The sequence below is a fragment of the Schistocerca cancellata genome, chromosome 7 (genome assembly GCF_023864275.1).
Source record: "Schistocerca cancellata isolate TAMUIC-IGC-003103 chromosome 7, iqSchCanc2.1, whole genome shotgun sequence".
NCBI lineage: Eukaryota > Metazoa > Arthropoda > Insecta > Orthoptera > Acrididae > Schistocerca > Schistocerca cancellata.
Window position 1 is genome coordinate 357,870,688 of NC_064632.1, and position 27,776 is coordinate 357,898,463.

General features: G+C 40.1%; 1 protein-coding gene and 2 non-coding genes across 3 annotated transcripts in view; 2 read left to right on the forward strand and 1 right to left on the reverse strand.

Annotated features, from left to right (window-relative positions):
* The window catches only part of LOC126092273 (microtubule-actin cross-linking factor 1), a 497,641-nt gene that overhangs the window by 193,168 nt on the left and 276,697 nt on the right, over positions 1-27,776 (reverse strand). Inside the window, exons 23-31 of the mRNA XM_049907790.1 lie at positions 18,882-19,032; positions 14,107-14,190; positions 11,627-11,869; positions 9,208-9,317; positions 8,060-8,331; positions 3,661-6,821; positions 2,084-2,362; positions 830-1,189; positions 468-658 (exon numbers count right to left, since the gene is read on the reverse strand). Of these exons, the coding sequence (XP_049763747.1) occupies positions 468-658; positions 830-1,189; positions 2,084-2,362; positions 3,661-6,821; positions 8,060-8,331; positions 9,208-9,317; positions 11,627-11,869; positions 14,107-14,190; positions 18,882-19,032 (4,851 nt within the window). The remainder of the gene's footprint in view (positions 1-467; positions 659-829; positions 1,190-2,083; positions 2,363-3,660; positions 6,822-8,059; positions 8,332-9,207; positions 9,318-11,626; positions 11,870-14,106; positions 14,191-18,881; positions 19,033-27,776) is intronic.
* Trnap-cgg (transfer RNA proline (anticodon CGG)) lies at positions 26,517-26,591 on the forward strand. The gene has a single exon. It is a non-coding gene; the product is annotated as a tRNA-Pro (tRNA).
* Positions 26,818-26,892, forward strand: Trnaa-cgc (transfer RNA alanine (anticodon CGC)). The gene has a single exon. It is a non-coding gene; the product is annotated as a tRNA-Ala (tRNA).

Below are 27,776 nucleotides of genomic sequence, written 5' to 3' on the forward strand. Positions count from 1 at the left end.
GTACCAGACTGAAGCGCCTAGAACCGCACGGCCACACCGGCCGGCAAACAATATCAAAGTTCAACAGCAAAGGAATCATAAGAAACTTAGGTACTATCTTCTTAACTTCACAAGTTGGTTCTCCTTTAAGCACATCTATAAATGGAGAAAAAAAAAGAGGAAGTAACTAGATTTCTAGGTCATCACACTGCAAGAGGTCAACAGAAACACGTAAAGTGTGTGCTCTTTCTAATTCCAGACTAAAAATTTTGCAAAATTTACACTGATCTACTCATAAAAGCACTACAGCAAGTCTTCACTGTTGCATATTTCTATTTGCCACACAATAATCATTTGAGTCAGTCCAACATATTTATTTCCTTTCAAGTAAACTTTTGCCCAAACAAATTTGGCAGAGAACAACCAATACACTATGCCAACTGAAACAATTTCTTTTCAAACAAATAAAAGGAATGTGAGCTGAATACCTCTGAACATCAACAAGTCCACGCCTCAGAGCCACAGGGAATGTCATTCCTGCTGGTGGAAGTGGCTGGGCACCTGGTGGAGGTGTTTTACCTTTTCGACTCGGGAAAAGCTTCGCATCCTGTGAAGCTGTCACAATACTAACTGGGCCATCAAATGTCTGTACTAGACACTTTTCATCATCAATGACTCCCTGAGGGAAAAAAACACCATCAGCAATGTTATTAAGTATTGGTCACATGAGCAACCAATTAGATCTTCACTTTATATTCAATAGCTATTTCTGATCAATCTTCACGAGTGATTCTTCACTGAAGATAATTAACTACTATGCTATTAAAACTACATTATGTTTTATACACACCTCAGCAACTGCCTCCTCAAGAGTGATCTTCTTATTTGTGTGTGGAACAACAATGGGAGAGAACTGGTCAACTATTTCACACAACATAGCTTCTTTCAAAGTTAGGTATGCTCCAGTTTCTGGATGAACAACCTTGTTTGTCCTAGGATCAACCAAACCCTGATGCACAAGTTCAGGTAATGAGAGACTGCGAGCAACTGGCACGAGTATGCGGCCCCCTGGGCTCGATGGGTCTAAAACTCCTCTGTGAAGTGCCTCACGCACTGTCAAAACATCTCCACGTTGTGGGTCCACCACTGCACCATGATCTCCATTCACACGTCCTAGCACAACAGCTTCAGATAATGACAGAGACTCTCCCTGCATAAAGTGAAAAAAATAATTAATGTAATAACCACTTCCAGCAGAAAACAAAAGTATCATAATGGTACAGTATAATGATTATTTTCTTACTGAATTTCAAAAAATAGCTACAAAACTAGGAAGAGGAGGTGTGAAAAGCTAAAAGGGATACTTTTCTGCAGAATAGGGATGCACAGCTTGCAGCCTGTGGGCTTCCTCATTCTTGTAAATTGACAAAAATTGACCAAGACATCAGAGCAATTGTTGAATCAATTGAGATTCCTTTTCCAAATTAAATTGTGTACATAATGTTTCTATAAAAATACATTTTTGTAATGATATTTGTTAAATACAATGAATATTTGTGAAACAAATGATGCGAGCATTTTTCCTTGTGGGCCTTGTAATGACAGTGAGAAGTTTGTGGCCCATGGTACTAACAATTCTGTACACCCCCCTGATGTAGAACAAAAAGAACAGTTTACACCCATTTACACATGCAGAGTGAACATAAAGTATTGTACACAGGAAGTGGCAAACTCTGAGGGAGCTAATAATTTTGACTACAGGAATCACTGCCATCTAATAAGTACTTTCTCTCCATATGAATCTTATTTGTTCTTCACTACAAGCTTGAGTAAGGAACAGATATTCAAAACAGATTCCTACATGCAATTTGTCTTACATATTAGGCTGCTTTAAATCAAACATTTTATTTAATAAAGTGATAAAGCTTTACAAAATGTGCTGCTCACTTCAATCACTTTCACTGGGCAGCATTTTAAAGCTACAAATTTGATTCATCATAATGGAAATAAATTTTACATAACTCAAATTTTATAATTCTTTACTTATGCATTCACAGTAAATACAGTCTCTGCTGCAGGACTGACTAAATTCATGTAAACATACCTGTTCACCAACATAAGTTTCCGGGCGATCGAGCACATCGGCTGTCTCCCGGTCAATAATGCCAGCTGCAGCAGCCTCACGAGGCCGTAGTACTTTCTTGCGCATCTTTTGCAAAACAACAGGCCTAGCTTCACGATCTGGAGAGCAAGAGAAAGAACGGGCACGCCCAATTGCTACTCGGTATTTGGGTTCTGTAGTGACACGGCCACGTGTTCGTTCTCCCTCCGAGGGTCGATCGTCGTCGTCTTCGTCCAATGAAATGCTTGTTGAGCCCAGAATCTGCAATGTTGCAAAGGAAAGTGTGGCAATTAGTATCAGTTTTTGGAAACTGCTAAACTGCAATTACTGTAAACATACAGCAGCAAGTAATGTGATACGCAAATATTAGTACCTTTCAAAATTTTCTTGATCACTGGCCTCCCTAGTACTTTTTCTCTGGTCACTGCTAATCTTACAGACTTAACAACAATACCGTATGCAACCATTACATAGTTAGATTTTGAGAACAGATACAAAATTAGTAATAGTAAGCATCATTTTCTTTGGAAGGGGGTGAGGGGAAGGAGTAGCAGTAGAAGTAGAAGTAGAAGTAGAAGTAAAAGTAGCAGCAGCAGCAGGAGTAGTAGGGCTGATGATGACTACACTGTCAATGCCTCTATACTAGTTAGCAATATTGCTATTGCTACTCATTGTAAAGATGACATGCCGAGTTGCAGAGAGGCACAACAAGAAGACTGCTACACATTTAGGTTTCGGTCAAAGCCTTCTTCAGGAAACACACACACACACACACACACACACACACACACACACACACACACACACATTCATTCATTCACACAAGCAAGAAAACATCATGCACACATGACCACCATCTCCAGTAACTTGGACCAAGCCGGAGATGGCTGTCTTGTGCGACTGAGGTGTGCTTGCTTGTGTGGGTTAATGTGTGTGCTTTTCCTTTTCTAAAGAGGGCTTTGGTCAAAAGACAACATGTGACAGTGTTTCTGTTGAGGCTGTCTGAAACCCAAGGTGTCATCTTTATGATGAGTAGCAGTCTATATTATTGTTATTCCAATCTGGAGTTTCCACCAATTACCTTCAGAAGGCAAAATGTGGACTACTGTCAGTAAAATAACACAATTTAGCTTTCAGAACTATCAGTTCCTTACTCGAGAAGGAAAGGTGGATAGGTCACTCAAACCCCAAGATGACAGGGACCCAACTGTAGTAGCTACACGTCCTGGGATCTGAGTGACTCGACCTTCCTTTTTAACCTGCCCCACTCTTCTCCCTGAGAAAGGAACAAATACTTCTGAAAGCTAAAACTGTGGCATAATTTTTATATGTGGCTGTCAATAGTACTAACATTTAAATGCCTAATTGTAAGTACTGCCCAGAAATTCTGTCTCATAATTAATTAGTAAATGTTTTTTTCTAATGAAGTCTTAATTTTGTTTCTAAAAAAAGGCATTAATTGTAATAGTGTATGTTTGAAATCTATGGTTTACAGTTGGTTAATATAAAAACAGCAACAAAATAGCAATTTATTATTCTTTTGTTGATGGACAGCATACCTTCAAACGGCCAGCATCGGTTGCGAGTTGTTCAGCCTGCTCTGGCGATAGCAAGCCACGCTGCACGGCCTCCTCGGCAGTCAGCTCAGCTCCTGTTGTAGGGTCTCTCACCACAATGGAAGTCGAAACAACTGCTGTCCTGGTCCTCACAACACCATCTGCTGGAATCACTTCAGCTGAAACAGTCAACTGTTCGGCAGTAGGAGCAACAGAGAGGGGTTCTCCCATCACTGCCACTACACCAAATTTGGATGCCTCAGAAAGCGGAATTCGGCGTCCAGCCTTATCTCTATATTCACCTGTGTCCTTATCGATGAAGCCCTTTCTCAGAGCTTCATTGATATTGAGGGATTTTCCAGTGTACGGATCCTTAACTTTGACCATTCTCGGTTCAATCTTGCCCTCCTTTACTGCGGCAAGAAGGTTATCAGTCTTCCCAGTCTGTGTGAAAATCACTAGTGCTGACGATGGATCGTACACAATACCAGGTGCGACCTGTAGAGGTTCTATATCCTGAACATCTGCACACACCTCTTTAAATGTGTGGGGACGACCGGAACTTGTTACAGATTCTGACACTTCCACTTTGTCTGGGCGACCACTAACTTTAGTCACTTGAATTAGTCGCCGTGAGGACGCACTACTGCCGTCTAACTGAGTAGACACAACAGGGGTAGCTCCTTCCAAGATAACCAATCCATGATCAACAGCCTCCTTCATAGTGATCTTGTTCCCGTCTGGTGACACATAATGGCCCGTTGCATCGAGCACATGTTTTTCCAGAGCACGTGTTACAGTCAGATGGCGTTTGTTGTTGGGATCAATGACAGTGACTGATTCTGGATTTACTATTTGCAGTTTTATACACTCCTCAAAGGAAGCAAGCCTATCAGTACCTGGAATAATAAAAAGCCCTGTCACAGGATCAAACAGTCGCCGCTCTATTGCTTCCGACAGTAGCCATCCATCCCGTGGGAGCTCAAACACCTGTGTATGCTGCTCCAAGTGCAGTTCATCTGTAGGTTTCAATTCTAATGTTGCTGTATGTGTGCTAGGGACTGTTGCCTGGTCTCGTCTACTAACAGACAGATCACGGGGAACCTGTGATAGTCCCAAAACCATGTCTTGTCCCATTTCATCTTTTATAAGCTGCTGAGACTGCTCTGTGCCATTCTTTAGATGCGAAGGTGATGTATCACCATATCTGGCTGGCAATGAAGGAGGGAATTTCTCTAAAGATGACTGTAATGCTTCTTTCTGTAAAAACGTAGTTAAATCACTTTCTGTTGGAATATGTCTCGTTGGCGAAGGATGGATTTTAGCCTTCTTAGGAGAGACGGTAATCTTCTCATCAGGGTATGCTTGTTTAGGAGAGGTGCTATGGACATCTACCTCCATCGGGGAAGTTTTTACTTTCTGAGGAGAAGTTGATGAATCTTCACGAACCAACTCTCCTCTCCTTAAAGATTTATCTTCTTTCTCAATGACTGTCACTTTCGTTGAACTTTTATCAACTGTTACTTCCTCCACTGTTGTTTTCGTTGACACAGTTCTGGGAACACGATCTGTAAAAGGAGAGCTGCTATTTTCTTTGGGGACTGACTCTTGTTTACGAAGTGAATCCATTTTATCTGGTAATGTTCCATCTACACAAACTTCTACTTTTTCAGCTGCAATCAATCCTGCATCGACAGCCTCTTCTAGTGTCAGAATTCTACCTGATTCTGGGTCTCGAACTGTTCTATTTTTCTCATCATAAAGCCCACGAATGAGTGCTTCCTGTAATGTCATACGTGGAGATCGGCCATATGCCAAGCTCACTTCTGCTGTAGTGGCTGTCCCAGATGATGTTATAGTGACATATTTCTTTACAGTCTTTGTAACTGTTTGTGTTGTTACAGTTATTGTAAGCATGCTGAGCAACAATGCTGCACCTTCCGCATTGATTAGGCCACATTTCACGGCTTCATTAAATGCCACTGGTTTTCCAGTTTTTGTGTCAAGTGGCAATCCCAATCTGGTGTCAATTTTACCCCTTGCAACAGACTCTAGCACATTCAGTTCTCTGTTACCATCAAAGATTCCAATAGGTCGATTAAGCATTTCGAGAACTTCAGCTCTGATTAGTCCTCGTTTTGTTGCTTCAGGAACTGACACTGCCTCCCCAGTCTTGCTGTTAACAACAACAGAAACTTTACCGCGATTTATCTTCAAGAAATCTTTTGACACAGCTGTATTAAAACTAACAAAGTCTTTTCCATCAGGTTCCTTGAAACCGTCAATGTCAAAAATGGATTTTACAGCAACAGAAGTAAGGAGACCGCGATCGGCTGCCTCTGCCACGGAATACACAGCACCCTCAGCAGTGTTAACAAAGCGAGCACCATCTGGTAATACAATGCCATCGCGAAGTGCTCGAGAAAGTGTCACCAGTTCTCCAGACCGTGTGTCTGTTACTGATCGTGCCCAATTGTCATCTAGTGAGCCACACTGCACAGCCTCCGTCAGTGTAAGACGCTTGCGATGAGCTGGTGACCAAATGCAGCCACGTTCATCCAGTAGGTCCAAATCGACAGCATCCTTAAGTGTAGCAGCACGCGAGACGAGTCGCCTGCGGCGTGCTTCACTTAATTGCAATACCTCACCTGATAGACCGTGGTGATAGCGACCACCGGCATCAATAAGACCACGATCTAAGGCAGCAGATAATGTGAGGCGTACGTCTGCAGCAGCGTCCACCACCTCACGCACCTCACCGTCCAGTACACCACGAGCGACTGCCTCGGCCAGAGTCAGCCACTCACCAGAGCACCGATCCAGCACACGGCCATCACTATCATCCACCAGTCTATTTGCTAGTGCATCTGACAGTGACAGTGGCAGCCCGGCAACAACCCCGCTCGCCCCTGTTCCCAAAGACCTTGTGTACCTTACCTCTGGTCCCGTAGATGGCACCCCTCTCTCAGCATCTGCTAGTTCTCGCTGGATAGCTTCCAGCAGTGACAGCTGACCAACACCACAAGGGCCGAGGAGACGCGTGGCCAAAGCAGGTTCCACCAAACCACATTTTACAGCTTCCTGTAGTGGAGTCCCTGCCACTTGGCCTGACCGGACATCCAGCACACGTAGTGCAATTGCTTCACCCACAGTCAGTACACGACCTGCCACAGTATAAGTGGCTAGTTATACATAGGGAACCACATAACCAAAAGTTGTAATCCATTAATTTATAGAGACTAGAGATCTTTACTGCAGATTAGTAACTGAAAGATAACTGGTTCAAAAGTTGCCTTAATTATTGTATTTGTTTCTCAGGAAGAAGGCAAATCACAAACATACATTTAAAAAATCACAAAAACCTTTCCTCAACTGAGCACCAAATACACACAAGAATCCAGTTTAAACACAAAATGTGAACTTGACGGGTATGAACTGAAATGCCAAGCATGTGCAAAATTATTTGATATAATTATTGTAATACTGTCACACAGCCATGAAACGAACACTGCATTAAGTGATCCATAGTTAAATACACTGAATATTGCTACTATTCAAATAACAATAATAATAATAATAATAATAATGAAGAAAAATGAAGGATGGAAAAGAGGAGAATTAAATATCTTGTTGACAATGAGTTCATTAGAGACAGAGCACATCATCTCAATGGGAGAGAGCAGGGGAAGGAAATCAACCTTTAGTGATATAGACGAAACATGGAAAACCTAAATCTGAATTACTATTCAAGTATTTGAACCATCACCTTCCCAAATGTGAGGCCAGTACGCTAACTGCTATGCCAACTTGCTCGAGTCATCATGGGAGGTAATCAGGAAAGTGACAACAGCTAAATCTTATTTGGGGCCACAGCAAATTTATTTACTATCCAGTGGCAGAACATATTGCTGAGCAAAAGAAAATACTGTTTACAGTGCACTTTGTATTCATAATAGTCTCTATATACTTCATATTTTACGAAACAATTTAGTGTTGTCCTCTTGACGTAAATAGTAATACATAAATCCAGCAAAACACAGAGGATTTCCATCTTGAAGCCAATATCAAACTGAAGGTTGATTTAAATACCAGTGCTCGACTGGGTGGGATTTATTTTTTCCTGCCATCAACTTCATAACTGGTCCACCCACACAAGTTTGGGGATCACAAGATTTTTAAACTGGAATCAAAACCCCTAAACAGATTTACTAATGCTGCTCCATATTCACAATGTACTGAGATGAAACTCTGATAGAAAAGTTTCTACAGCAAACTGGGAGTTAAAACTTAGATATTGTGTTTGCAGCATGGTACTTACTCACATAGCAGTCAAGCCATTAACAAAACACATGCAATTTATTTATACGAAATATGAAAAACGAACTCAGAAAAGGAGTCTTACCTGTGGCAGGATCAGTAATTCCAAGGAGATCAGAAACATCTGTTCCCTCATCAGCCTGTCGAATCCTACGTAAAGATCGAATTTCTGAGAAATGCATGCTGCTTCCTCTGCTACTAGGAACTCCTACAGTCTGACTAGGACTACCATCGGTCCCTCCCACACCTGGACGACCTCCATCTACTTCTGTTGCCTGTCTCTTTGGAGCAGGTGATCCATCACGAGATCCTCGTGTGGTCACCGTAATTTTGCTGCCATCCCTCATCTCTTGGTACCTGAAATGATTTATTATGTTTTTCCTTAAAATGAAACAAGCAGTCCCTAAAGGTGTATGTCTGCTTGCAACAAAAGAAAAAAGTACCTGCTTCTGTATCATGATTTTAAATCAGGAGGGGGGGGGGGGGGGGCAGAGAGAGAGAGAGAGAGAGAGAGAGAGAGAGAGAGAGAGAGAGAAGTAACCTTTGTCGATGTAAAATTCTTATAAATGATAAACCAACTGAGCCAATGATTGCAGTCATGAGCCCAACCTAAATGGCTGAGAGACGTCCAATTCAGAAGAAGTTTTGGAAAGGAGTGGCGGTGGGGGGGGGGGGGGGGGGGGGGGGGTGATTTACATAGAGGGTGAGGAAGGGGGGAGGGAGTAATGTTTTTCGACCAGCCACCGCCACCACTAAACAAGAAAACAAATGTTTTAGAATTAAAAGGGGAGCTCTACCAACACAGAAAAAAATTAAATAAACTGATTATTCATTTCAGTGTTACCTAAAATAGAGGAGAGATTTTGCACTAAGCCAATGGGTACCCTGTCGTTAGTAACCAAATTTGAAATACTTAAAGTAATGTGCCACAAGCAACTGAGTTTTCCATTTGTGCAAGACTGCCACATGTTTTAGAGTAGTTCATAATCGAATTCAGGTTAAACTGACATTTTTGTGCCACGTCGTAGACCTTGATTTGGATCTCTGTTGCATTTTTTACTGCATAAGCACAACTTCTGTAGGGGAAAAAATGGCTTCTACCACATCAACTGAAAATCATTTATGACGCTCAATAGACTGGTTTCAATAGTGTTTTTCTTTACTTACAATAATGGACAAGTACAATCATTAAAATCAACATATAGGTGTCGATATTGACAACATATTTCTTACTTTGTAGTATACTGTCTGCTGTTGAACTGAGATTCCTCCGTAGACTCATATATATTAAATTCTGTTCGGAATGTTTTGAGGTCCCTTGGTTCCATCTGTGACACCAGTACCTGAAAGATGAGGAAGTAATAAGCGTATGAGTTAGCAATCATAATTTACTTTATAGTAAGAACGCCTCGTTTCATTTTCTTGTTGAATAGACATAAAAGATGAGTTGAAAGAAAAAGCCTGAAGGACAAATAAGGAACTATATTCATAAGGTAGAGAGAAAAAGCAACCACTCTCTGTATAGCTAACTCATTCAGTGGGCAACAGGTATTTAAAAAAAAGAGAGATTGAAATCATGGTTACTAGAATACATGGTGCGGATCACGGGTATGTATGCTATAGCAGGCTGTGTTACTGACAGCGTAACCCACCCAGTCACTACTCAGTAGCTCGTCATTGCCATTAATTTATTGTGATGTCATTCCATTTTTGAGTGAGTACAAGTAAGTGTGAGTTCTTATCAATGACTGTCAATTAAATGTAAAGTTGTGCTACCATTATTAGTGTATTGAGGGCTTCTGAGAACATGTTCTGAATTATTTCCGGTTTAAAATAATGGATTCTGTGTTATCACAAGGTATAGTAAGAACTTCAGAGAACAAAAAAGTTTGGAATTAAGTTTCATATATTTCCTAACAACAAAGAGGCAAAAAACAAAATGGATAAATGCTTTTAAACAAGATGGTTTGTTTTCAGTTGTTAATGCTTATGTGTACTCAATACATCTTGCTGATTCGGTTTATGAAAGGGAGCTGAAAAGTGAGCTGTTGAATCTTCCTCGGAAGTGCAAACTTATGGCTCATGTTTCAGCTGTTTCAGCTACAGAGTTGATTTAGGCGGTAGTAATGGGCTCAGTAATGAGAAATTCGAGCACAGAAGTGAAGCTACCATAAAAAAAGTACAACTAATGAAGAAACCACAAGCAGAAGAAAACATAATATTAAACAATGCAGTAAATGCTATAATTCGGGCTTGTGACAATAATTAAAAACTATGGACAAAGAAATAAAAGAACTTAGGTAAAAGAATACAGATTTACAGGTTCATCCCCCTTAGTGTAATGCTGAGTTACTAAAAAATAAAACTTTTCAAAAAGTGATTGACTGTTCTTTCTCTGTCGATGATAACTGGCTATGAGAGGGTGGTGTACAAATTGGTCAGCTGAAGAAATTGCAAGGCTGTAACTTAATATTATATTGTGTCAAGGACACAGTGAAATAGCCTCTTCCTATAGCAAATACTATTAAAAGAAGACTCTGGCACTTAGTGTGAGTGTGAATGTGAATGTGAACTTAAAAGGGAAAGGTAGGTAGATGTTACTACAGAAAAGGGCCTTTAGGCCGAATGCTAAAGCGTATAGCATTTTTGTTGTGCCTGTCTGTGACGCAGTGTCTCCTCTATACTTTCCACAATACTGTTGAAAAATTTAACTAAAAGTTTAGTGATGCCAAATTATACAACCCTAATCAAGGAAAAAGGGGACCGAACGTTTATAAACGATTTTGCGAAAATACATGAAAAAACTTACCAATAAATCTCTCAAAGAAGTTCTAGAAATATATACTGGTGTGTATGCTCTAATTATTAACTATTAGTGTTAATCTATTGCATTTCAAAATATAATACTTCAAAGGTTTAATTTTTTACGAAGTGTAGATTCACTTTCATGTTCACAGTTATAATAGCATGTTCAAAACCAGAAATTATGATTTTATGGTGACTAATTTTACCATAAAGTTCCAATATAGAGTCAGCCAGAAAACAAAATATTTCCACAAAATTTTCGACTTTCACATCCTCTAGAAACTTGCAAATTTGAACTGCATGTTGTTGTCAGCAGGATGTCACAACTGCACTAACTGTGTCTTGTATGGCTCCATATGAAAACCCTTGCTTGAATAACTTCAAGTAAATTGCTTGCTTGCAATGTACATTTCACATATGTTAAATAATTTTGTATCCAAAAGGTATTGAAAACCTACAATTTTCCATTTGCAGTTACAATAATCTTCTATGAATTTTTGGTGTTACTATTAAATTTCTTTATTGTGAGGAAATAGCTGCCTGTTGAGCACACACTGGAATGTAGTTTCAGTTAAAAATTTATTCATAATGTGCATACAGTGCTATTGTCTGTAATTTCCTACTGACAAGCAATAATGCCACTACAGGTTCATACTGAACTTCTACACAGAGGATTCAATACTTCGAGCTACTCTATGCCCAGAAACATTGCAAATGTGTTTCTATCTTTTGTATCTTGCAACAAATAAAAATCTTAAAACTCTTTTCCTTGACCCTCCACATTACATTTCATGTTTATTCAAACTACAACATAGGATATAAACAAAATTACATACACAGAAATTACCTGCACTGAAGGTTCATTGGGGCACAAAGTTGCAATCTGTTTCAATCGATCGTACAGCAGAGACAGCAGTGCTCGGTAGCGGTGGTTGAGTGCATCCAGCTGCGCAGCAACAGCAGTTGCACCAGGAATGCGGTCAGCACGATTGTCTCCATTGGATCTGCCTCTCCCAATCACTGTGTCCATGCTTGGGTGAACCTCATCAACCAGCCACGACGCATAGTGCTGCAGGCGCAGGTCGTAGATCTGCGGGTGTGCGGGGCCGGCCGCATGTTAGTCAGGTTAGTTGGCCCCTCACCTCAGTCAGTCATGCCATCACCAACCCATGAATGAATATGGAGTGCCACCCAATGTATTTCCCCAATATGACATATATCAAAAAATGAACCAGTGATCCTCATGTGAAATCCAAAAATTCTCATTCTTTTCTCTTTATTTTCTTTACATTGATTCTTAGACTGTTCTGCACTGTAATGTACATTATCAGCAGTTTTTATATATATATCAGGAATTTAAATGTAAAGCAACTCAAACGAACAATTACTGAAAAGAATTTGTTGAATATATCCACCAAAATTACGAAACTACTCTTTATGAATGTCAATTTTGTCACATGAGGAGCGCATCTATATAATCTGTTAAATGTTTTTACATCAGGAATAATAAAACTGCATGAAAATGTGTAACTCATTTCTTAATGACAAAACAGTAGTTAAATGTTTGGCTAGTTGTTAACTATCAGCTTTCTAAGCTACGCATTTTGATGCAGTAGGTAGAACTTGTGAGTTTGACTTTGATACACAGCAATGTAAGTGCTGAACTGAAAAGAATTTTAAATCATTACAATTTCACATAATTTGAAGTTTGTATGTGTTATATACTCATAAAAACTGTGAAAAACAAGAAGACAGAGTGGGAAGATGGTGCAAATCCCAAACACATTCTAGAAACCATCACCAAACACAAGAAATATACCACAATATCCATAAATGATCAACAACACTATACAGTATTGAATATAATGAACAAGTTCATTAAAAATTTCATGAATGAGAACAGAAGTGTACGAAAATTTGAAAATACTAAGCCAAAACAATGAGTATACAAGCTAAAATTATGAAGTGAAGAAAATCTCAGGCACAAAATAAAAAATACAGGATTCGAATGAAGGAAGACTCTGGTATTAAATGTAAAATTCAAAGTTCATGGACCATAGTGTGTTATTTGATTTTTTAAACATTTCATTTCTGCAGTGCAAGAGGCCACCATTCATAAAATAATTATGTTTATTTAACTCCCCCCCCCCCCCCCCCCCCCCTCCTGACAGGAAAGTTATGTTGTTATCATGAATAGATTTTGTGTACACAGGAGGATGAATTATGACCTTCTGTTGTGTTTGTTCCTTCTTCGCAGCAAGCAAGCAAGAAGAGTGCAACATAGTGGAAACATCTGTCACCACTTATACTTCACTCTCCTATAGATATAATCAAAGAGCAAACACAGTGAAAGGGGAAAAATGCAAATCACTTGTAAACAATCTGATCATGCCAACAGTATCAGTGTACTGCATGACGCTAATGACAATCTGTGGCGTTTCCAGAACAGTGTCAGCATTTTGATGTAACTGAATAATACATTGGTCTAAAAATGTGAAATACCATTTTTATAAATTGCAAAAAGACAGATCATCAATAACTAGATCGGCTTGCCACTACTTATCTTGGAGAAACCAAATTCCAGTACTGTCAGCAGACATATTTCATAGTTTTTTGTTTTTAATTTGCTTAATGTTTTTATCAGCAGTACTGGAATTTCACCTCATGGGGGTGCATAAAGGCCAGCCATTCTGTGCCTTTCCAATTTTATAAATCATTTGGAAGATGATATCTGACTAATATGATCAAAAATAAATTTAAAAAGTGGTGATTTAGAATACTGAACATTTAGACTCCACATGAACTGAACTGATGTACCAGAAAGAAAGGTTAACATGATGATAAATATTGTGCCTGATAGATTAGCATTATCTTCAAATACGCATCTAACATTATTTTAGCTCACCCACTATTACACCATATATCAATTAACTGACAGGCAAAGCAACAACATAGGTGTTGTGTTTCCCTAAGAGTGATCATAATAATGAGGTTATGTTTGAGAATATTAACAGAATGTTACTGCTACCCACAAAATGTTTTTGAAGTTAAGTTCTAAAGGCATGTAACAGAGAGTCAGTAGGTATATGGCATTAGATATCTGTATAGGTTATAGTATGTACAATTACTATTTACAAATAGTAAATCCACTCACACCACACACATTCAAAACATGAAGGTGGACTCAAAACCTTGTAGAATTATAACTACAGTCTCTAACAGCTGCCTGGTGTTTTGATGCCACATGTTGCATTTTCTACATCGCTAGTAATCTGAAAACCTAATATAAAACTTAGCCAATTACCTGTGTTGTGCCATAAAACTCACCTTCGCTTCCCGGATAAATCGCCCACCAACAACATTAACCTGCTCAATTGCTGGTGCTTTCTCCAATACATTGTTGTACAGCACCTGTGACAAACAGAAAAACAATTAATGAAATTAAAAATTTTAATTTCTGTAGATAATTATACAAATTATTTCTTTATTTATCTCATAATTTTACTCGAAGTAGTGAAAGAGCTAATAGCAGCTTTACAGTATGAGAAATACCTCTCAAAAATTTTTGACTAGGAGAAAAAAACTGCTTTATTTCCCAAAGCAAGTATCCCTTATAATTCCGATACAAATCGTTTCACCAAATGATATGAATATGTTCATGTCATAAATAAATGGAACTCTCAAGTGAGTGTTAACCACTATATTTCTAAAATCACAATCCATTATTTTTTCAACAGTCAATCAAGCAAAGAAAATAAAGATAAGGAACCTTAACGCAAATGGTCCGGTATATGCCTCTCTGATCATAGCTGGGTAGTCTCCATTTTTAGACTGGTTTCTAGACTTATTCAAGAGGAAACAATCTGTTTTTTTATGCTGCAGCTCTTTGGAACTAGATACCAAAATGTTTCATCTCAAGCATAGCTTTACACAGTCAAACTTTACTTAGTACCACTCTTACTAACTGAATTTAATACTTCATTAATATAGTAAGATTAATTAAATGGAATGAAATTTTTAATAACTAGATACCTGTCAGCAAGAGAAAAAAGGCATGTAAATAAGCTGATTTGTTAATTTTATGTGATATTAGAGGCAAAAAAATGCATAATCAAATAGTCACAATGCGTGGAACCACTATGTACAAAAACAATTCGACAGTTCTTTTTGTTATGCCTGGATGTGACTCAATGTCTCCTCCATACAGAGAGTACCAATCTATGTTTTTCAGAATATTGTTATGAGTTTCAGTGAAAACAGATGGGGCTGCTTATAGAAAGTTCATGTTCATCTTTCAATTCAAAAAGTGCACAGTGCTACAAACTAGAATGATGACACATACTAACTTGGATGCTGCAAAAAAAAAATAAAAAAAAATAAATAAAAATAAAAAAAATAATAAAAAAAAAATAAATTTCCAGTACAACCCCCCCTCTCCCCCCTCCAAAACACACACACACACACACACACACACACACACACTATATATATAGTATTTAATGATATCACATCTATGGGTGACTTACAAATGGCATCAGAAACATCCACCCCAATCAATCAAACAATCATGCTAGCTGAAATGGCATCAGAATTTTATGTCAGCAACTGTCACATGTGTGTACATTTTGAGGGCGAGTTGTGGATATTGTCCATAGAATGTGGAAGCAGAAGGACTCGCTGTAAAACCTTTGTTCCAAGTCACAGCACTTGAGCTCAAGAAAAGGATAATGGCTTGATTAGTGGAGTCTTAGTACTTTTTTTTCTTTTTTTTTTTTCTGACCTATCACCAGATTCAGGCGGAGTGGCAGATGCCAAGTAGCTGAACATGCTGCTCATCAAATAAGACAATGTGTGGTGAATTGCTTCTCAATGTATGTTCTCTCTTGTCACTTTTTCCCTTCCAAACAACAAAGAAAAATGATAAACATGAATAAAGCCTTGGCATTCAAGGCAAACACATTTGTTTGGATCCCAACTCTTCCATGAATACACCACCATCCACACCTCAGCCAATACTGAGCATAATTACCCCACCAGCCTAGTTCAAAAGCAGATTTCCAAGGCCACCATATCCAGTCCTCATACTGCTGATCCCTCCAAAAAAACAACTTTGGAGCACATCACCTGTCACTCAGTATTATCTTGGTCTGAAATTTATTAATCAGCTACTTCGACAGGGCTGTGACTTCCTTTTAAAATCATGCCCTGAAATGAGATTCATTCTTTCTGAGATTTTGCTCTCACACCAAGAGTAGCTTTTCAATCTTCGCAATATCTTTGTCAGATCCTACGCTGCTCCTGCACCCGTCTCCCTACATTATGGCTCCTACCCCTGTGATCGTCCCCACTACAAGACTTGCACTATGCGTCCTCCTACTACCACCTATGCCAGCGCCGTAACTGGCAAAACATACACTATCAAAAGGAGAGTCACCTATGAAATGACACGTCGTATACAAGCTGTTATGTAAACACTGTTCGCCGTTTTACATTGACATGACTACCAACAGATTATCAGTTAGGATGAATGGGCTTAGGCAGAGGGTGTACTCTGGCAACACACAATATCCTGTTGTAGAGCATGTTCTACAACATGACAGTCATGTCCTCAGAGGCCACTTCACCACATGCGCCATCTGTATCCTTCCCCCAGACACCAGTTTCTCAGAACTCTGCAGGGCGGAACTAGCGCTACAATCTGTCCTTGGTTCCCACCACCCAACTGGCTTAATTTATGTTAATTTCGTCTATCTCAACATTTCTTCACTTCTACATCTTTCATTTTCTTACCAGTGTATTTTTCGCTGTCCCCCTCCTACCTCTGTTATGTACAATGCACTTTGCTTTTCAATCCTATTAACTCATGCATGTTGTTTTAGCAGTAACCTCTGTATTGCATATTACCCTTTCTTCCACCTTGAAGCTCTCAGGTTTTCATATCTCATCCAGTCCCCAATAATTAGTCTTTCCTTCACATCCTGTCTAGTAAGCCTCCCCTGACCCAAGGTTTGGGGTGACTTTTCCAAAATCTACCCCTTTTCCTAGATCTCTCCAGTTCTGTTCTTTCAAACCTCTTCCTTGCTCTTCAATCCTTCTGCCAGAAAAAAAAGTCACTTGGTCTGAAAGCTTGCTTAATTATAACCTCCTTTTATATGTGTATTCCACCAAAGCTTGGTGAGTAGATATTTTTATCCATCCAGTTAAATTATATTGTCAAAAAATGATGGTTTTCATTGTTATAAACATGAACACATAAGGGAGATGGGAAAAGGGTAGGAGGAGGGAGGGGCGATGTGTGAGAGAAAGTCTTCAACATTGGCAACGTATCATTGTGTATTGTTCTTTGTACAACTGTGTCTTTATATACACTCCTGGAAATGAAAAAAAGAACACATTGACACCGGTGTGTCAGACCCACCATACTTGCTCCAGACACTGCGAGAGGGCTGTACAAACAATGATCACACGCACGGCACAGCGGACACACCAGGAACCGCGGTGTTGGCCGTCGAATGGCGCTAGCTGCGCAGCATTTGTGCACCGCCGCCATCAGTGTCAGCCAGTTTGCCGTGGCATACGGAGCTCCATCGCAGTCTTTAACACTGGTAGCATTCCGCGACAGCATGGACGTGAACCGTATGTGCCGTTGACGGACTTTGAGCGAGGGCGTATAGTGGGCATGCGGGAGGCCGGGTGGACGTACCGCCGAATTGCTCAACACGTGGGGCGTGAGGTCTCCACAGTACATCGATGTTGTCTCCAGTGGTCGGCGGAAGGTGCACGTGCCCGTCGACCTGGGACCGGACCGCAGCGACGCACGGATGCACGCCAAGACCGTAGGATCCTACGCAGTGCCGTAGGGGACCGCACCGCCACTTCTCAGCAAATTAGGGACACTGTTGCTCCTGGGGTATCGGCGAGGACCATTCGCAACCGTCTCCATGAAGCTGGGCTACGGTCCCGCACACCGTTAGGCCGTCTTCCGCTCACGCCCCAACATCGTGCAGCCCGCCTCCAGTGGTGTCGCGACAGGCGTGAATGGAGGGACGAATGGAGACGTGTCGTCTTCAGCGATGAGAGTCGCTTCTGCCTTGGTGCCAATGATGGACGTATGCGTGTTTGGCGCCGTGCAGGTGAGCGCCACAATCAGGACTGCATACGACCGAGGCACACAGGGCCAACACCCGGCATCATGGTGTGGGGAGCGATCTCCTACACTGGCCGTACACCACTGGTGATCGTCGAGGGGACACTGAATAGTGCACGGTACATCCAAACCGTCATCGAACCCATCGTTCTACCATTCCTAGACCGGCAAGGGAACTTGCTGTTCCAACAGGACAATGCACGTCCGCATGTATCCCGTGCCACCCAACGTGCTCTAGAAGGTGTAAGTCAACTACCCTGGCCAGCAAGATCTCCGGATCTGTCCCACATTGAGCATGTTTGGGACTGGATGAAGCGTCGTCTCACGCGGTCTGCACGTCCAGCACGAACGCTGGTCCAACTGAGGCGCCAGGTGGAAATGGCATGGCAAGCCGTTCCACAGGACTACATCCAGCACATTGAGCATGTTTGGGACTGGATGAAGCGTCGTCTCACGCGGTCTGCACGTCCAGCACGAACGCTGGTCCAACTGAGGCGCCAGGTGGAAATGGCATGGCAAGCCGTTCCACAGGACTACATCCAGCATCTCTACGATCGTCTCCATGGGAGAATAGCAGCCTGCATTGCTGCGAAAGGTGGATATACACTGTACTAGTGCCGACATTGTGCATGCTCTGTTGCCTGTGTCTATGTGCCTGTGGTTCTGTCAGTGTGATCATGTGATGTATCTGACCCCAGGAATGTGTCAATAAAGTTTCCCCTTCCTGGGACAATGAATTCACGGTGTTCTTATTTCAATTTCCAGGAGTGTATATGGATTTCAGACTGAGTACTTTCATTTGCCGTTTATGCCACTGCATTTGTGCCATGAACTGAACACAATGTTAGATGGAGATAGAAATGTTCAGAGATAAAACAATGTACATCAGTTACAAAAGAGACACAAACATTTCTACAGAGAAACAGTTTCATAAATACACAAATGAAGTTCTTACTCGTGTTGGTTCCAACTGCTCCTTCGCACGGTCTTCAATTGGAGCAAGACCACTTAGTTTTCCATAGCTCTCATCCACCCATGCAACCTCTTTCTCATACGAGTTGCTGTATGTCTGCAGCAATCCATAAGCAGCTTCGCAGCTGCGCAATCTGAAAAACCGAGGCAAACACAGACAAGCATTAACATTATGCTGATAAAGTCCCTTGTCTAATGCTACAATACTCTTCATTCAGTAGAATACACTGATGTGATGGGAATGAACTCTTTAGACAGTTTACAAAAACTTACTCACATGAAATTATAAACTGACTGGAACTAACTTGTGTGTTGGTTTTTGTTAACTATAATTATTATTCATGTATGGGCCCAATAGGACCACAGAAGGTACAATCCATGAATGTTGCTTTTGATGGTCGGCCTTCCTTTGTGTCCAACTTTGTCTCATCCTTTTAAAACGAAGTCTCTTGTTTCATCAGACTACAGTGGCTCCAGTCCGTTTTCTAATTTCCCTCTGCCAAATTTTCCGATTAAATATCTTTTATCTGAATGTTTTTGTATTCATAACGTCTGCCTGAGTTATACCAGCTACTTTAAGATACTCCTTAACTGCAGTGATCCATTTAAATGGCTCAGTTTTCCGTATTTCGTGTTCAAAAAATTGGTGCTTGTTTGTTGCAGGTCATATAGTCCATTTTTTCAAATGGTATTTGTAGTCCTACTTTTTCTGCACCATCTTAAAGAACTTCAATTTGTTTTTGAGCTGTCGTAATATCCCTAGTTAAAGTTGCCAGATCATCTGCAGCCATGAGGCAACCTACTCTAATATCACTTCTACCTAACTGATTGATCTATATTTTGACTCAACTTTTGATTTTACCATTCTGTAATTATCTTTTCCAAAACAAAGTTAAACAGTAATGGGGAAAGTCCACCTCCCTGTGTAACACCACTCTTTATATCAAATGGTTCAGAAATTTCTCTCATGAATTTAACTTTAATGTTAGTGTCAGTTAACATTCCTTAATCAGTGTTAAGAGTTTTACTATCCAGCCCTTGTTCCTTTAAAATTTGGAAAACAGATTCACGATCAACTGAATGGTAAACATTTTTAAAAAATCCACACATCTACATATAATATCGTTACAAGAAATCCTTTGTTGCCTAAGGATTAGTTTTAAATTAAGAATTTGTTCCAGACAGGATCTGTTTGGTCTGCAGCCTACTTGGTGTTTACCAATTTTGAGACGCCCATCAGGGAGGCTGGAGGCACGGCCTGAGGTCCAATTTGCTGATAGTAGAGATGGGCAAACTGAGACACGTAACTGTTTTCGAAACAAATGGAACAGTACAATGTAATGTTCCGATACGCTGTTTTGAAACAGTGAAACGGTTTGTGTTTTGTAATCTAATAAACCTACACATTTCTTGGGCTTGATCAAGTACACAGCAAGAGAATATTGTATATTACTAGGAGAAGAGAGATTCGTCGGTAATTATCAACATCAGCTGTATTCCCTTTTTTATGCAACACATGAATTAGGGCAGTTTCAAGTCCTCAGGTATTTTCTCAGTTTGGAAGATATGTCCTATTAGTTAAATGGTCTCTTCTATAGTGTTAAGAACAGCTGATTTTTTAGTAGTCCTGCAATTATACTATCTTCTCGGGATGCTATATTGTTTTTCAGTCTCTTAATTTGTTTAGTGATTTCAATTTCATCAGATTCTGTAGAGTTAGGGCTAGTATTAGCAGCTTGCTGTGATTGGAATTTATTTGCTGGTTCTGAACAGTTTAATCTATCTATATCCGGATCCCACTCCAACTACTGCCGGATCTGGGTGCTGACGAGTCCTCTCCATTTGGCTCGGTCCTCCCACCACTTTTCTTCCTCCACTTGTTGCCAGGTCACACCTCTCCTTTCCACAGATATTCTCACTCCCATTTTCCACTGTGTTCTTGGGCGCCCTCTAGGTCTTTAGCCACCCATCTTTAGTTCTTCCATAATTTTGGGGAGTCTCTGCCCATGCATCCTCTTAACATGCCCATATCATCTTAATCTCTTTTTTTTTCAGTTTCTTCTCTCATATTTTCTTGTTTAACGTCCTTTCTAATCTCTACATTCTTTACTCTGTCCATTCTTGCTTTCCCTTAACTGCTCTGAGAAATTTCGTTTCCCCTGCTTGCAGTCTGCTCCAGTCCCTGGACAGTTTAATAGTTTTTCAAAATAATTAGACAGTATTTCACAATTTTCATGGTTGTTGAGAGCCCAACTGACATTTTCATTTTTGAAGCAAAGACTTTGAGGTCAGTGACTGGTTAGTCCTGATTTGAATGTATTATAAAAGTTTCTTGTACTGTTCTTTTGGAAGTCTCTTTCGATTTCCAAAAGTTGGGCATTTTTGTAGTTTCTTTTAATCTGTCAGATTAATTTGATGTTTCTTTTCATACAGTTAAAAAGATCATGTATGCATTTTCAGTTTTGTTACTATTTCAATTTTTGAATGCCTCATGTCTACACTGAACTACTTTTTTTACAATCCATGTTGCACCAAGGGTGCTTTTATTCTTTTTGAAGCAGAATTAAATTCTGTGCTGTTTTCATGATCTTTTCTTTTAGGCTTTGCCAACTGTTAGATTGTTTTTTGTCAAGTTCACTTCTTAGAGTTGGAGTTTCAGCAGTGTCAAATTTTGGGATAACATTTTTTTTGTTTTTGTTTTGAAGAGTTTTTGAAGCTGAAGTTTTACTTTTATTTGTATTAAATAATTGTATCCTAACTTGGACACTTAAAATTTCTTTGCAGTTAGGGTATGAAACTGCTACACGATCAATTTGAAATTCTTCAATAAATGTACTGGATACTCATGAAGGTTTTTGTCTAGAAGGGGTCTTTTTAAAATGTGTTGACATGATTTTAAGGTTAAAATTTTTGCACATTTCAACAAGTCTTTGGCCATTCTGGTTTGTCCGTTTATATGCAGGAAATCCACTCACCATTTTCTTATATTTTTTCTCTTTACCTAATTGAGCATAAAAATCACCCATTAATATTTTAACATGGTTTGAGAGAATTTTCAAGAAGATGCTTTCTAATGTTTCCCAAGCTTCATTAACTTCTTCAGGTTTTTTTATGGTTATCCTCACTGACTCGCATATGGGTATTAATTAAAATGTATGCTTTATTTGAGCACTTAAGAAAAAATGCTATTAATCTATTATTAATGGGCTTTATCTCTGTTATTGAATTTAAAATCAACTCCCAAATGTGGTGTTTTGTTAAGTATTCTTTTATCAGTTTTACTTTAAAAAAAATGATAACTGCTGAAATCTATGGTGTTATTGTCTGTCACTCTTGTTTCTTGAAATGCCATAATTTGAATCTTCTGTTCTTTTAATGCAACTCCCAATTTTTTTTGTTAAATTATTTCTGATAAAAGATTTTGGTGATCAGCTATATTGCTACTAATCATTATTCAGAAAAGTAATTCACCCACACAAGCACACACCCCTGCTCTCACACACACCCATGCACACACACCAGTAAAGCTGCATTGTACTGGATGAATATATGCAGTTTGGCAAGTAGCCTGTGGTGACGTGTTGTGTCAGGTGGGGTGGGTGAGGGGAAAAAGAGTGGGAGGGAAAGCTGAAGAAGGGTAGCTGATGGCTGGGAGAGAGGCCGCAAGTGTGTGAGCTAGGCAAGTTGGAGGGAGAAGAGGCAGCAGGTGCAGAGGATAACTGCCATTCCTCCTACATCAAAAAATTACTTCCATACAACCTGCTCAACCATGGGTGGTTTATCTGCTGTGACTAGAATTCCCTTATCTAAAGTATGGTGAAGGCCGCACAGACTGCCACTACTGTCCAAACCCAATCCGTAAACAGATTTCCCACACCATACCCTCACACCTGCCCCTAATCCTCTCATCACTCCAACGAAACTGCTCTAAAGGAGCACCCGCCTCATCACCCGACATCATCCTGGACTGGAGCAATTGAAAATGTCCGTCGCCCAAGCTTTGACTCCCCACCACTGTGCTTGTAAATGCGGGACATACCAACCACGATCTTTCCTACCCCTCCTAAAGCGGTATTTCGTTGCCCGCCCAACCTAAAAATCCTGGTCCAGCTTTATGTCACTTCCGCTCCCAGCTCATTGCCACTGTGGTCGTATACCTATGAGGGCCCTGGTGCAAGACTTGCTCAATTCAGCCATTCAGCACAGGCTTGTCCTATCCCATCAGAGGCAGGGCCACCTGTGAAAGCAAGTGTCTCATATACCAGCTCTGTTGCAATTTCTGTACTACATTTTATATAGGCATGGTTATCAACCAGCTGTCTGCCAGAATGAATGGCCATTACCAAATAGTGACTAAGAGAATAACTGCTCACCTTGCGGCAGAACATGCTGCTCAATTTCAATGACTGCTTCAGAATCCTTGCCATGTGGATCCTTCACCTGAGCACTAGTTCCCTATGCAACCCCTTCACATTGCCATTGTGCACTGCATCAATGCACTTCTAATCTTTGTAAGTTAAAAAAGAAAATGATATTGGGAAAGTTACTGGCTACACAGACCTACAGAACAACTTACATGCAATTTATCTCACCCAATATTTTCTTTCTGACAATCTTTGGGTAACCTTCATTGCAGCTGCCACCTTTATATTCCTTTCTACTTTTCTGTTCAGTACAGAAAGGAGATTATTATTATTATAATAAAAACTCATAAGCAGAGACTGGAATTTTGGCAGAATGCCTTTTTAAATATATTACCCATCTTCAATTTGAATGTGAATACGTACAATTTACATATTCATGATTTCTTTGCGACTAATATACAACAATTTTTTGTTGCATTTTTCATATAAATACCCAATTGCCAGTATAAATGCTTTTTCTGCCTTTCTGATTGTGATTTGTTCTTTTATTATTAAAAACAACATATCACCATAAAAAGAAGGTAAGCTTATGTAAGGGTTTTGATAATCACTAATGCTTACTTGGCTTCCTAATGGAACATACCTCCTTCAAAAGAAACAATGACTGCTGGACTGGTTTCATTATTGTTCTAAATTTTCTTCTCTCTCTCTCTCTCTCTCTCTCTCTCTCTCTCTCTCTCTCTCTCTCTCAGTTTTTCATTGCAACATTGTTGTGTAAGGTGACTAGAGCAGCTACGAAGGTGGGTGATGGTAGGATGTGCAGAAGCATATGGAAGTGTACCACTTTACACTCAGCCAATTGTAGTCAGTGACATTCTTGCCTTCGATCTGTGCGGGTCGTGCTGTGTTCAGAAGTTTTAACTGTTTATTTCAGTCACTTATGTTCAATGCTGAGTGCCGACTGTCTTCATAGTGTTCATTATGAGTCATGGTAAGCAATCACACCAAGTGTTACACAAATAGGCAAGAGGAACAGTGTTCTGTGTGTACCAATACTCTAAGAGACAATCTTCCACTGAATCAATGCCGGCACCAGGTGTGGGTCGCGCCGTTGCCAAATGCCGAGAGCAGACAGCTGAAGCCTGTGGTATTGGTTTGAGGACTGTTCAGAGAATATCCAGTGAAGCTAAGACATCTATTTAAGCCTGTGGCTCAGTTGTTTTCAAATCACCAGGGAAGCAACACAACCGCAAAAAAGAAGTGGGTGAGCTAGACGATTTTGCGAAAAACATTTTGCGGTGCATAGTGTTCAGCATGTTCGCTGAAGGCGAGTATCCAACAGCAGAGAAACTAATTTCGCGTATGAAAGAAGCTGAAAATTTTAACAGAAGCAAATGGACCATGTTGATGATACTGAAAGACATGAGGTTCAGGTATCAGAAAACAAACGATGGTAGGAAATTATTAATGGAACAAAGCGATATTGTAGCTGCAAGGACTGTGTTTTGAGAACAATGCAGGAGATCAGAGAAGTTGGCACAGCTCAAATTTATTACTTAGATGAACCTTTTGTTACTCAGAACCATGCAAGGGCTATGTGCTGGAAAATGAGCGACGGGTACAGTGGATTAAAAGTTCCTCTTGGTAAGGGTAACAGAATTATACTGCCTCATATCGGATCAGCAGATACTGGCTTTATTCCCCAGGATAAGCTTATTTTTAAGGCATCTAAAGCTAAGAATTCTAAAGATTACCACTCTGAAATGACATATATCATCATCAAAAGGTGGTTTACACAACAATTATTGCCACATATTCCTGCGTCTTCAGTTATAGTCATGGACAATGCGAGCAGCCACTCAGTACAAGTGAACAAAGCTCCAAATACGAACTCCAAAAATGCAGACATTATTGTATGACTGTCATCTAACGGAATACCTCTTAACTTGTCGCAAACCAGAGCAGAAATGCTGGTTCTTGTCAATCAACATAAGTCTCCATCAGAGTTTATGAGACAAACAAAATTGCAAAGCAGTATTGACACCGTAATGTTAAATTACCCCCATACCATTGCCATTACAACCCAATCAAGCTGGTATGGGCTAAGATGAAAGCATATATTGCAGAAAAGAACAATACATTCAAAATTGCAGATGATGAGAGAAATTGGCAGGGGCATGGTTATGGAACCATTAGTCATAAATCTTGCTGAATCTGACTCATCTACATAAGACAGCGAAGACGATGGAGTGGATTTCTTGCTGTGAAGTATGTAAGTACCAATTACTGCTACTTATGGCTTTGTGTGACTGCCTGAGAAAGATTAGTAGCAGCTCAAGTTTCATCTTTGACCTCATAACGATGCTGTTTTTTTCATAAAACATATTTCGTTCAATTTGTTTTCTTCATAAAACATATTTTGTTCGATTAAGAACACATATTGTAATCCCATAGCAGGTTGCACAATGAAAGAAAATTAGCTTTTAGTAAAACATTAAACGATTGTTTCTGATATCCTTATGGTCACAAATTATTAAAACTTGAAAACGCTCTAAATTTATTCTATCACTGTGGGTACCTAATGTAAGCAATGCAAAAATTCATTTGATTAATGAAACAAATCCTTGTTGTTCAAAAGATGTAACATTAAACACTGACAGTATTTAAAGAAAGAATGAAGATACATCATGATTGCTGACAAAATGGTGTGAGTATCGCCTGGAGATTGAATCTCTTCCATCTGTGTTTGCTTTACAAATAAACTGTACTTTTGAAAGGGATCTGCCTTGAGCAAAACAATTGTTTCTTTTTGCGCTATCAACCTGAGACGTTTCATTGAGGTTTCAGCATCATCGCTGGACTTTCATTTGCTTTCTGTTATACAGTAGGAAAAATATTCCAGAATGAGATTTTCACTCTGCAGCAGAGTGTGCGCTGATATGAAACTTCCTGGCATATTAAAACTGTGTGCCCGACCGAGACTCTAACTCGAAGGCAAAGGTCCCGAGTTCGAGTCTCGGTCGGACACACAGTTTTAATCTGCCAGGAAGTTTCATATCAGCGCACACTCCGCTGCAGAGCGAAAATCTCATTCTGGAAACATCCCCCAGGCTGTGGCTAAGCCATGTCTCCGCAGTATCCTTTCTTTCAGGAGTGCTAGTTCTGCAAGGTTCGCAGGAGAGCTTCTGTAAAGTTTGGAAGGTAGGAGACGAGGTACTGACAGAAGTAAAGCTGTGAGTAGCGGGCGTGAGTCGTGCTTCGGTAGCTCAGTTGGTAGAGCACTTGCCCGCGGAAGGCAAAGGTCCCGAGTTCGAGTCTCGGTCGGGCACACAGTTTTAATCTGCCAGGAAGTTTCATATCAGCGCACACTCCGCTGCAGAGTGCAAATCTCATTCTGGAAACATTCCCCAGGCTGTGGCTAAGCCATGTCTCCGCTATATCCTTTCTTTCAGGAGTGCTAGTTCTGCAAGGTTCGCAGGAGAGCTTCTGTAAAGTTTGGAAGGTAGGAGACGAGGTACTGGCAGAAGTAAAGCTGTGAGTACCGGGCGTGAGTCGTGCTTCGGTAGCTCAGTTGGTAGAGCACTTGCCCGCGCAAGGCAAAGGTCCCGAGTTCGAGTCTCGGTCGGGCACACAGTTTTAATCTGCCAGGAAGTTTCATGAAAAATATTCATTATTACTTACACTTATATAAATTAGAGTTTTCAAGGAAGTTGTTACAAATCGAAAAACAGCATAAAATTTTGCATATATACCTTGTTACCACATGCAGTGGTTTTCCTTTTAAATGATTTTCTTTACAGCTGTTTTACTTACAGAGTCTGTCGTCTTCAACCATATAGAACTTGACGTACAGAAATTATTTATCTCAATATTTTATACGATTGGGAATGTTGTGATTAAGTTCAATATTAATTAATTTTATGTGGTAGCTTGTGTGTGCGCGCGCGTAACAATTCTCATTACTAAGAATGCAGTTTTTAAAGTTCACTGCGGAACTACGTTTATGCTAGCTCGCCGTCAGCTGCCTCAGTGCGTAAACTGACTGAAGGGAATTGGCAGCATAGCAACGTATCTTCCCTCTCTCTCTGTGCAGAACACAGCCCTCACCCGCCTTCGTAGCTGCTCTCCAATCTAGTAACACGTCGAAATTCAGTGTTCCTTTATGCAGTAAACTGCCAAGTTACATTAATACTTTCAGTTCTTAAGTTTTTTTCTGCTGATGGTTAATTACTTCAGTGCAAAATATGTGAGCAGTCAGTGAACTAAGAAAAGTAATATTTCATTTCTCAACATATCAGTACAACCAAACACAAAAATGCACTGCAACTTCATGAAATTCAGTACGACAATTGATTACTTTTCACTTCAGACATTACACCTACAGTGAAACGGAATGGGACAACTTCAAGAGTGATACTTCCAAAAATTCTGCAAATGAACTTCCTAACACACGGTCTTCACAGGGCATCTGCAGGGATAAGAAGCTTTTTTCAGGATGTCAACAAATTGATTTC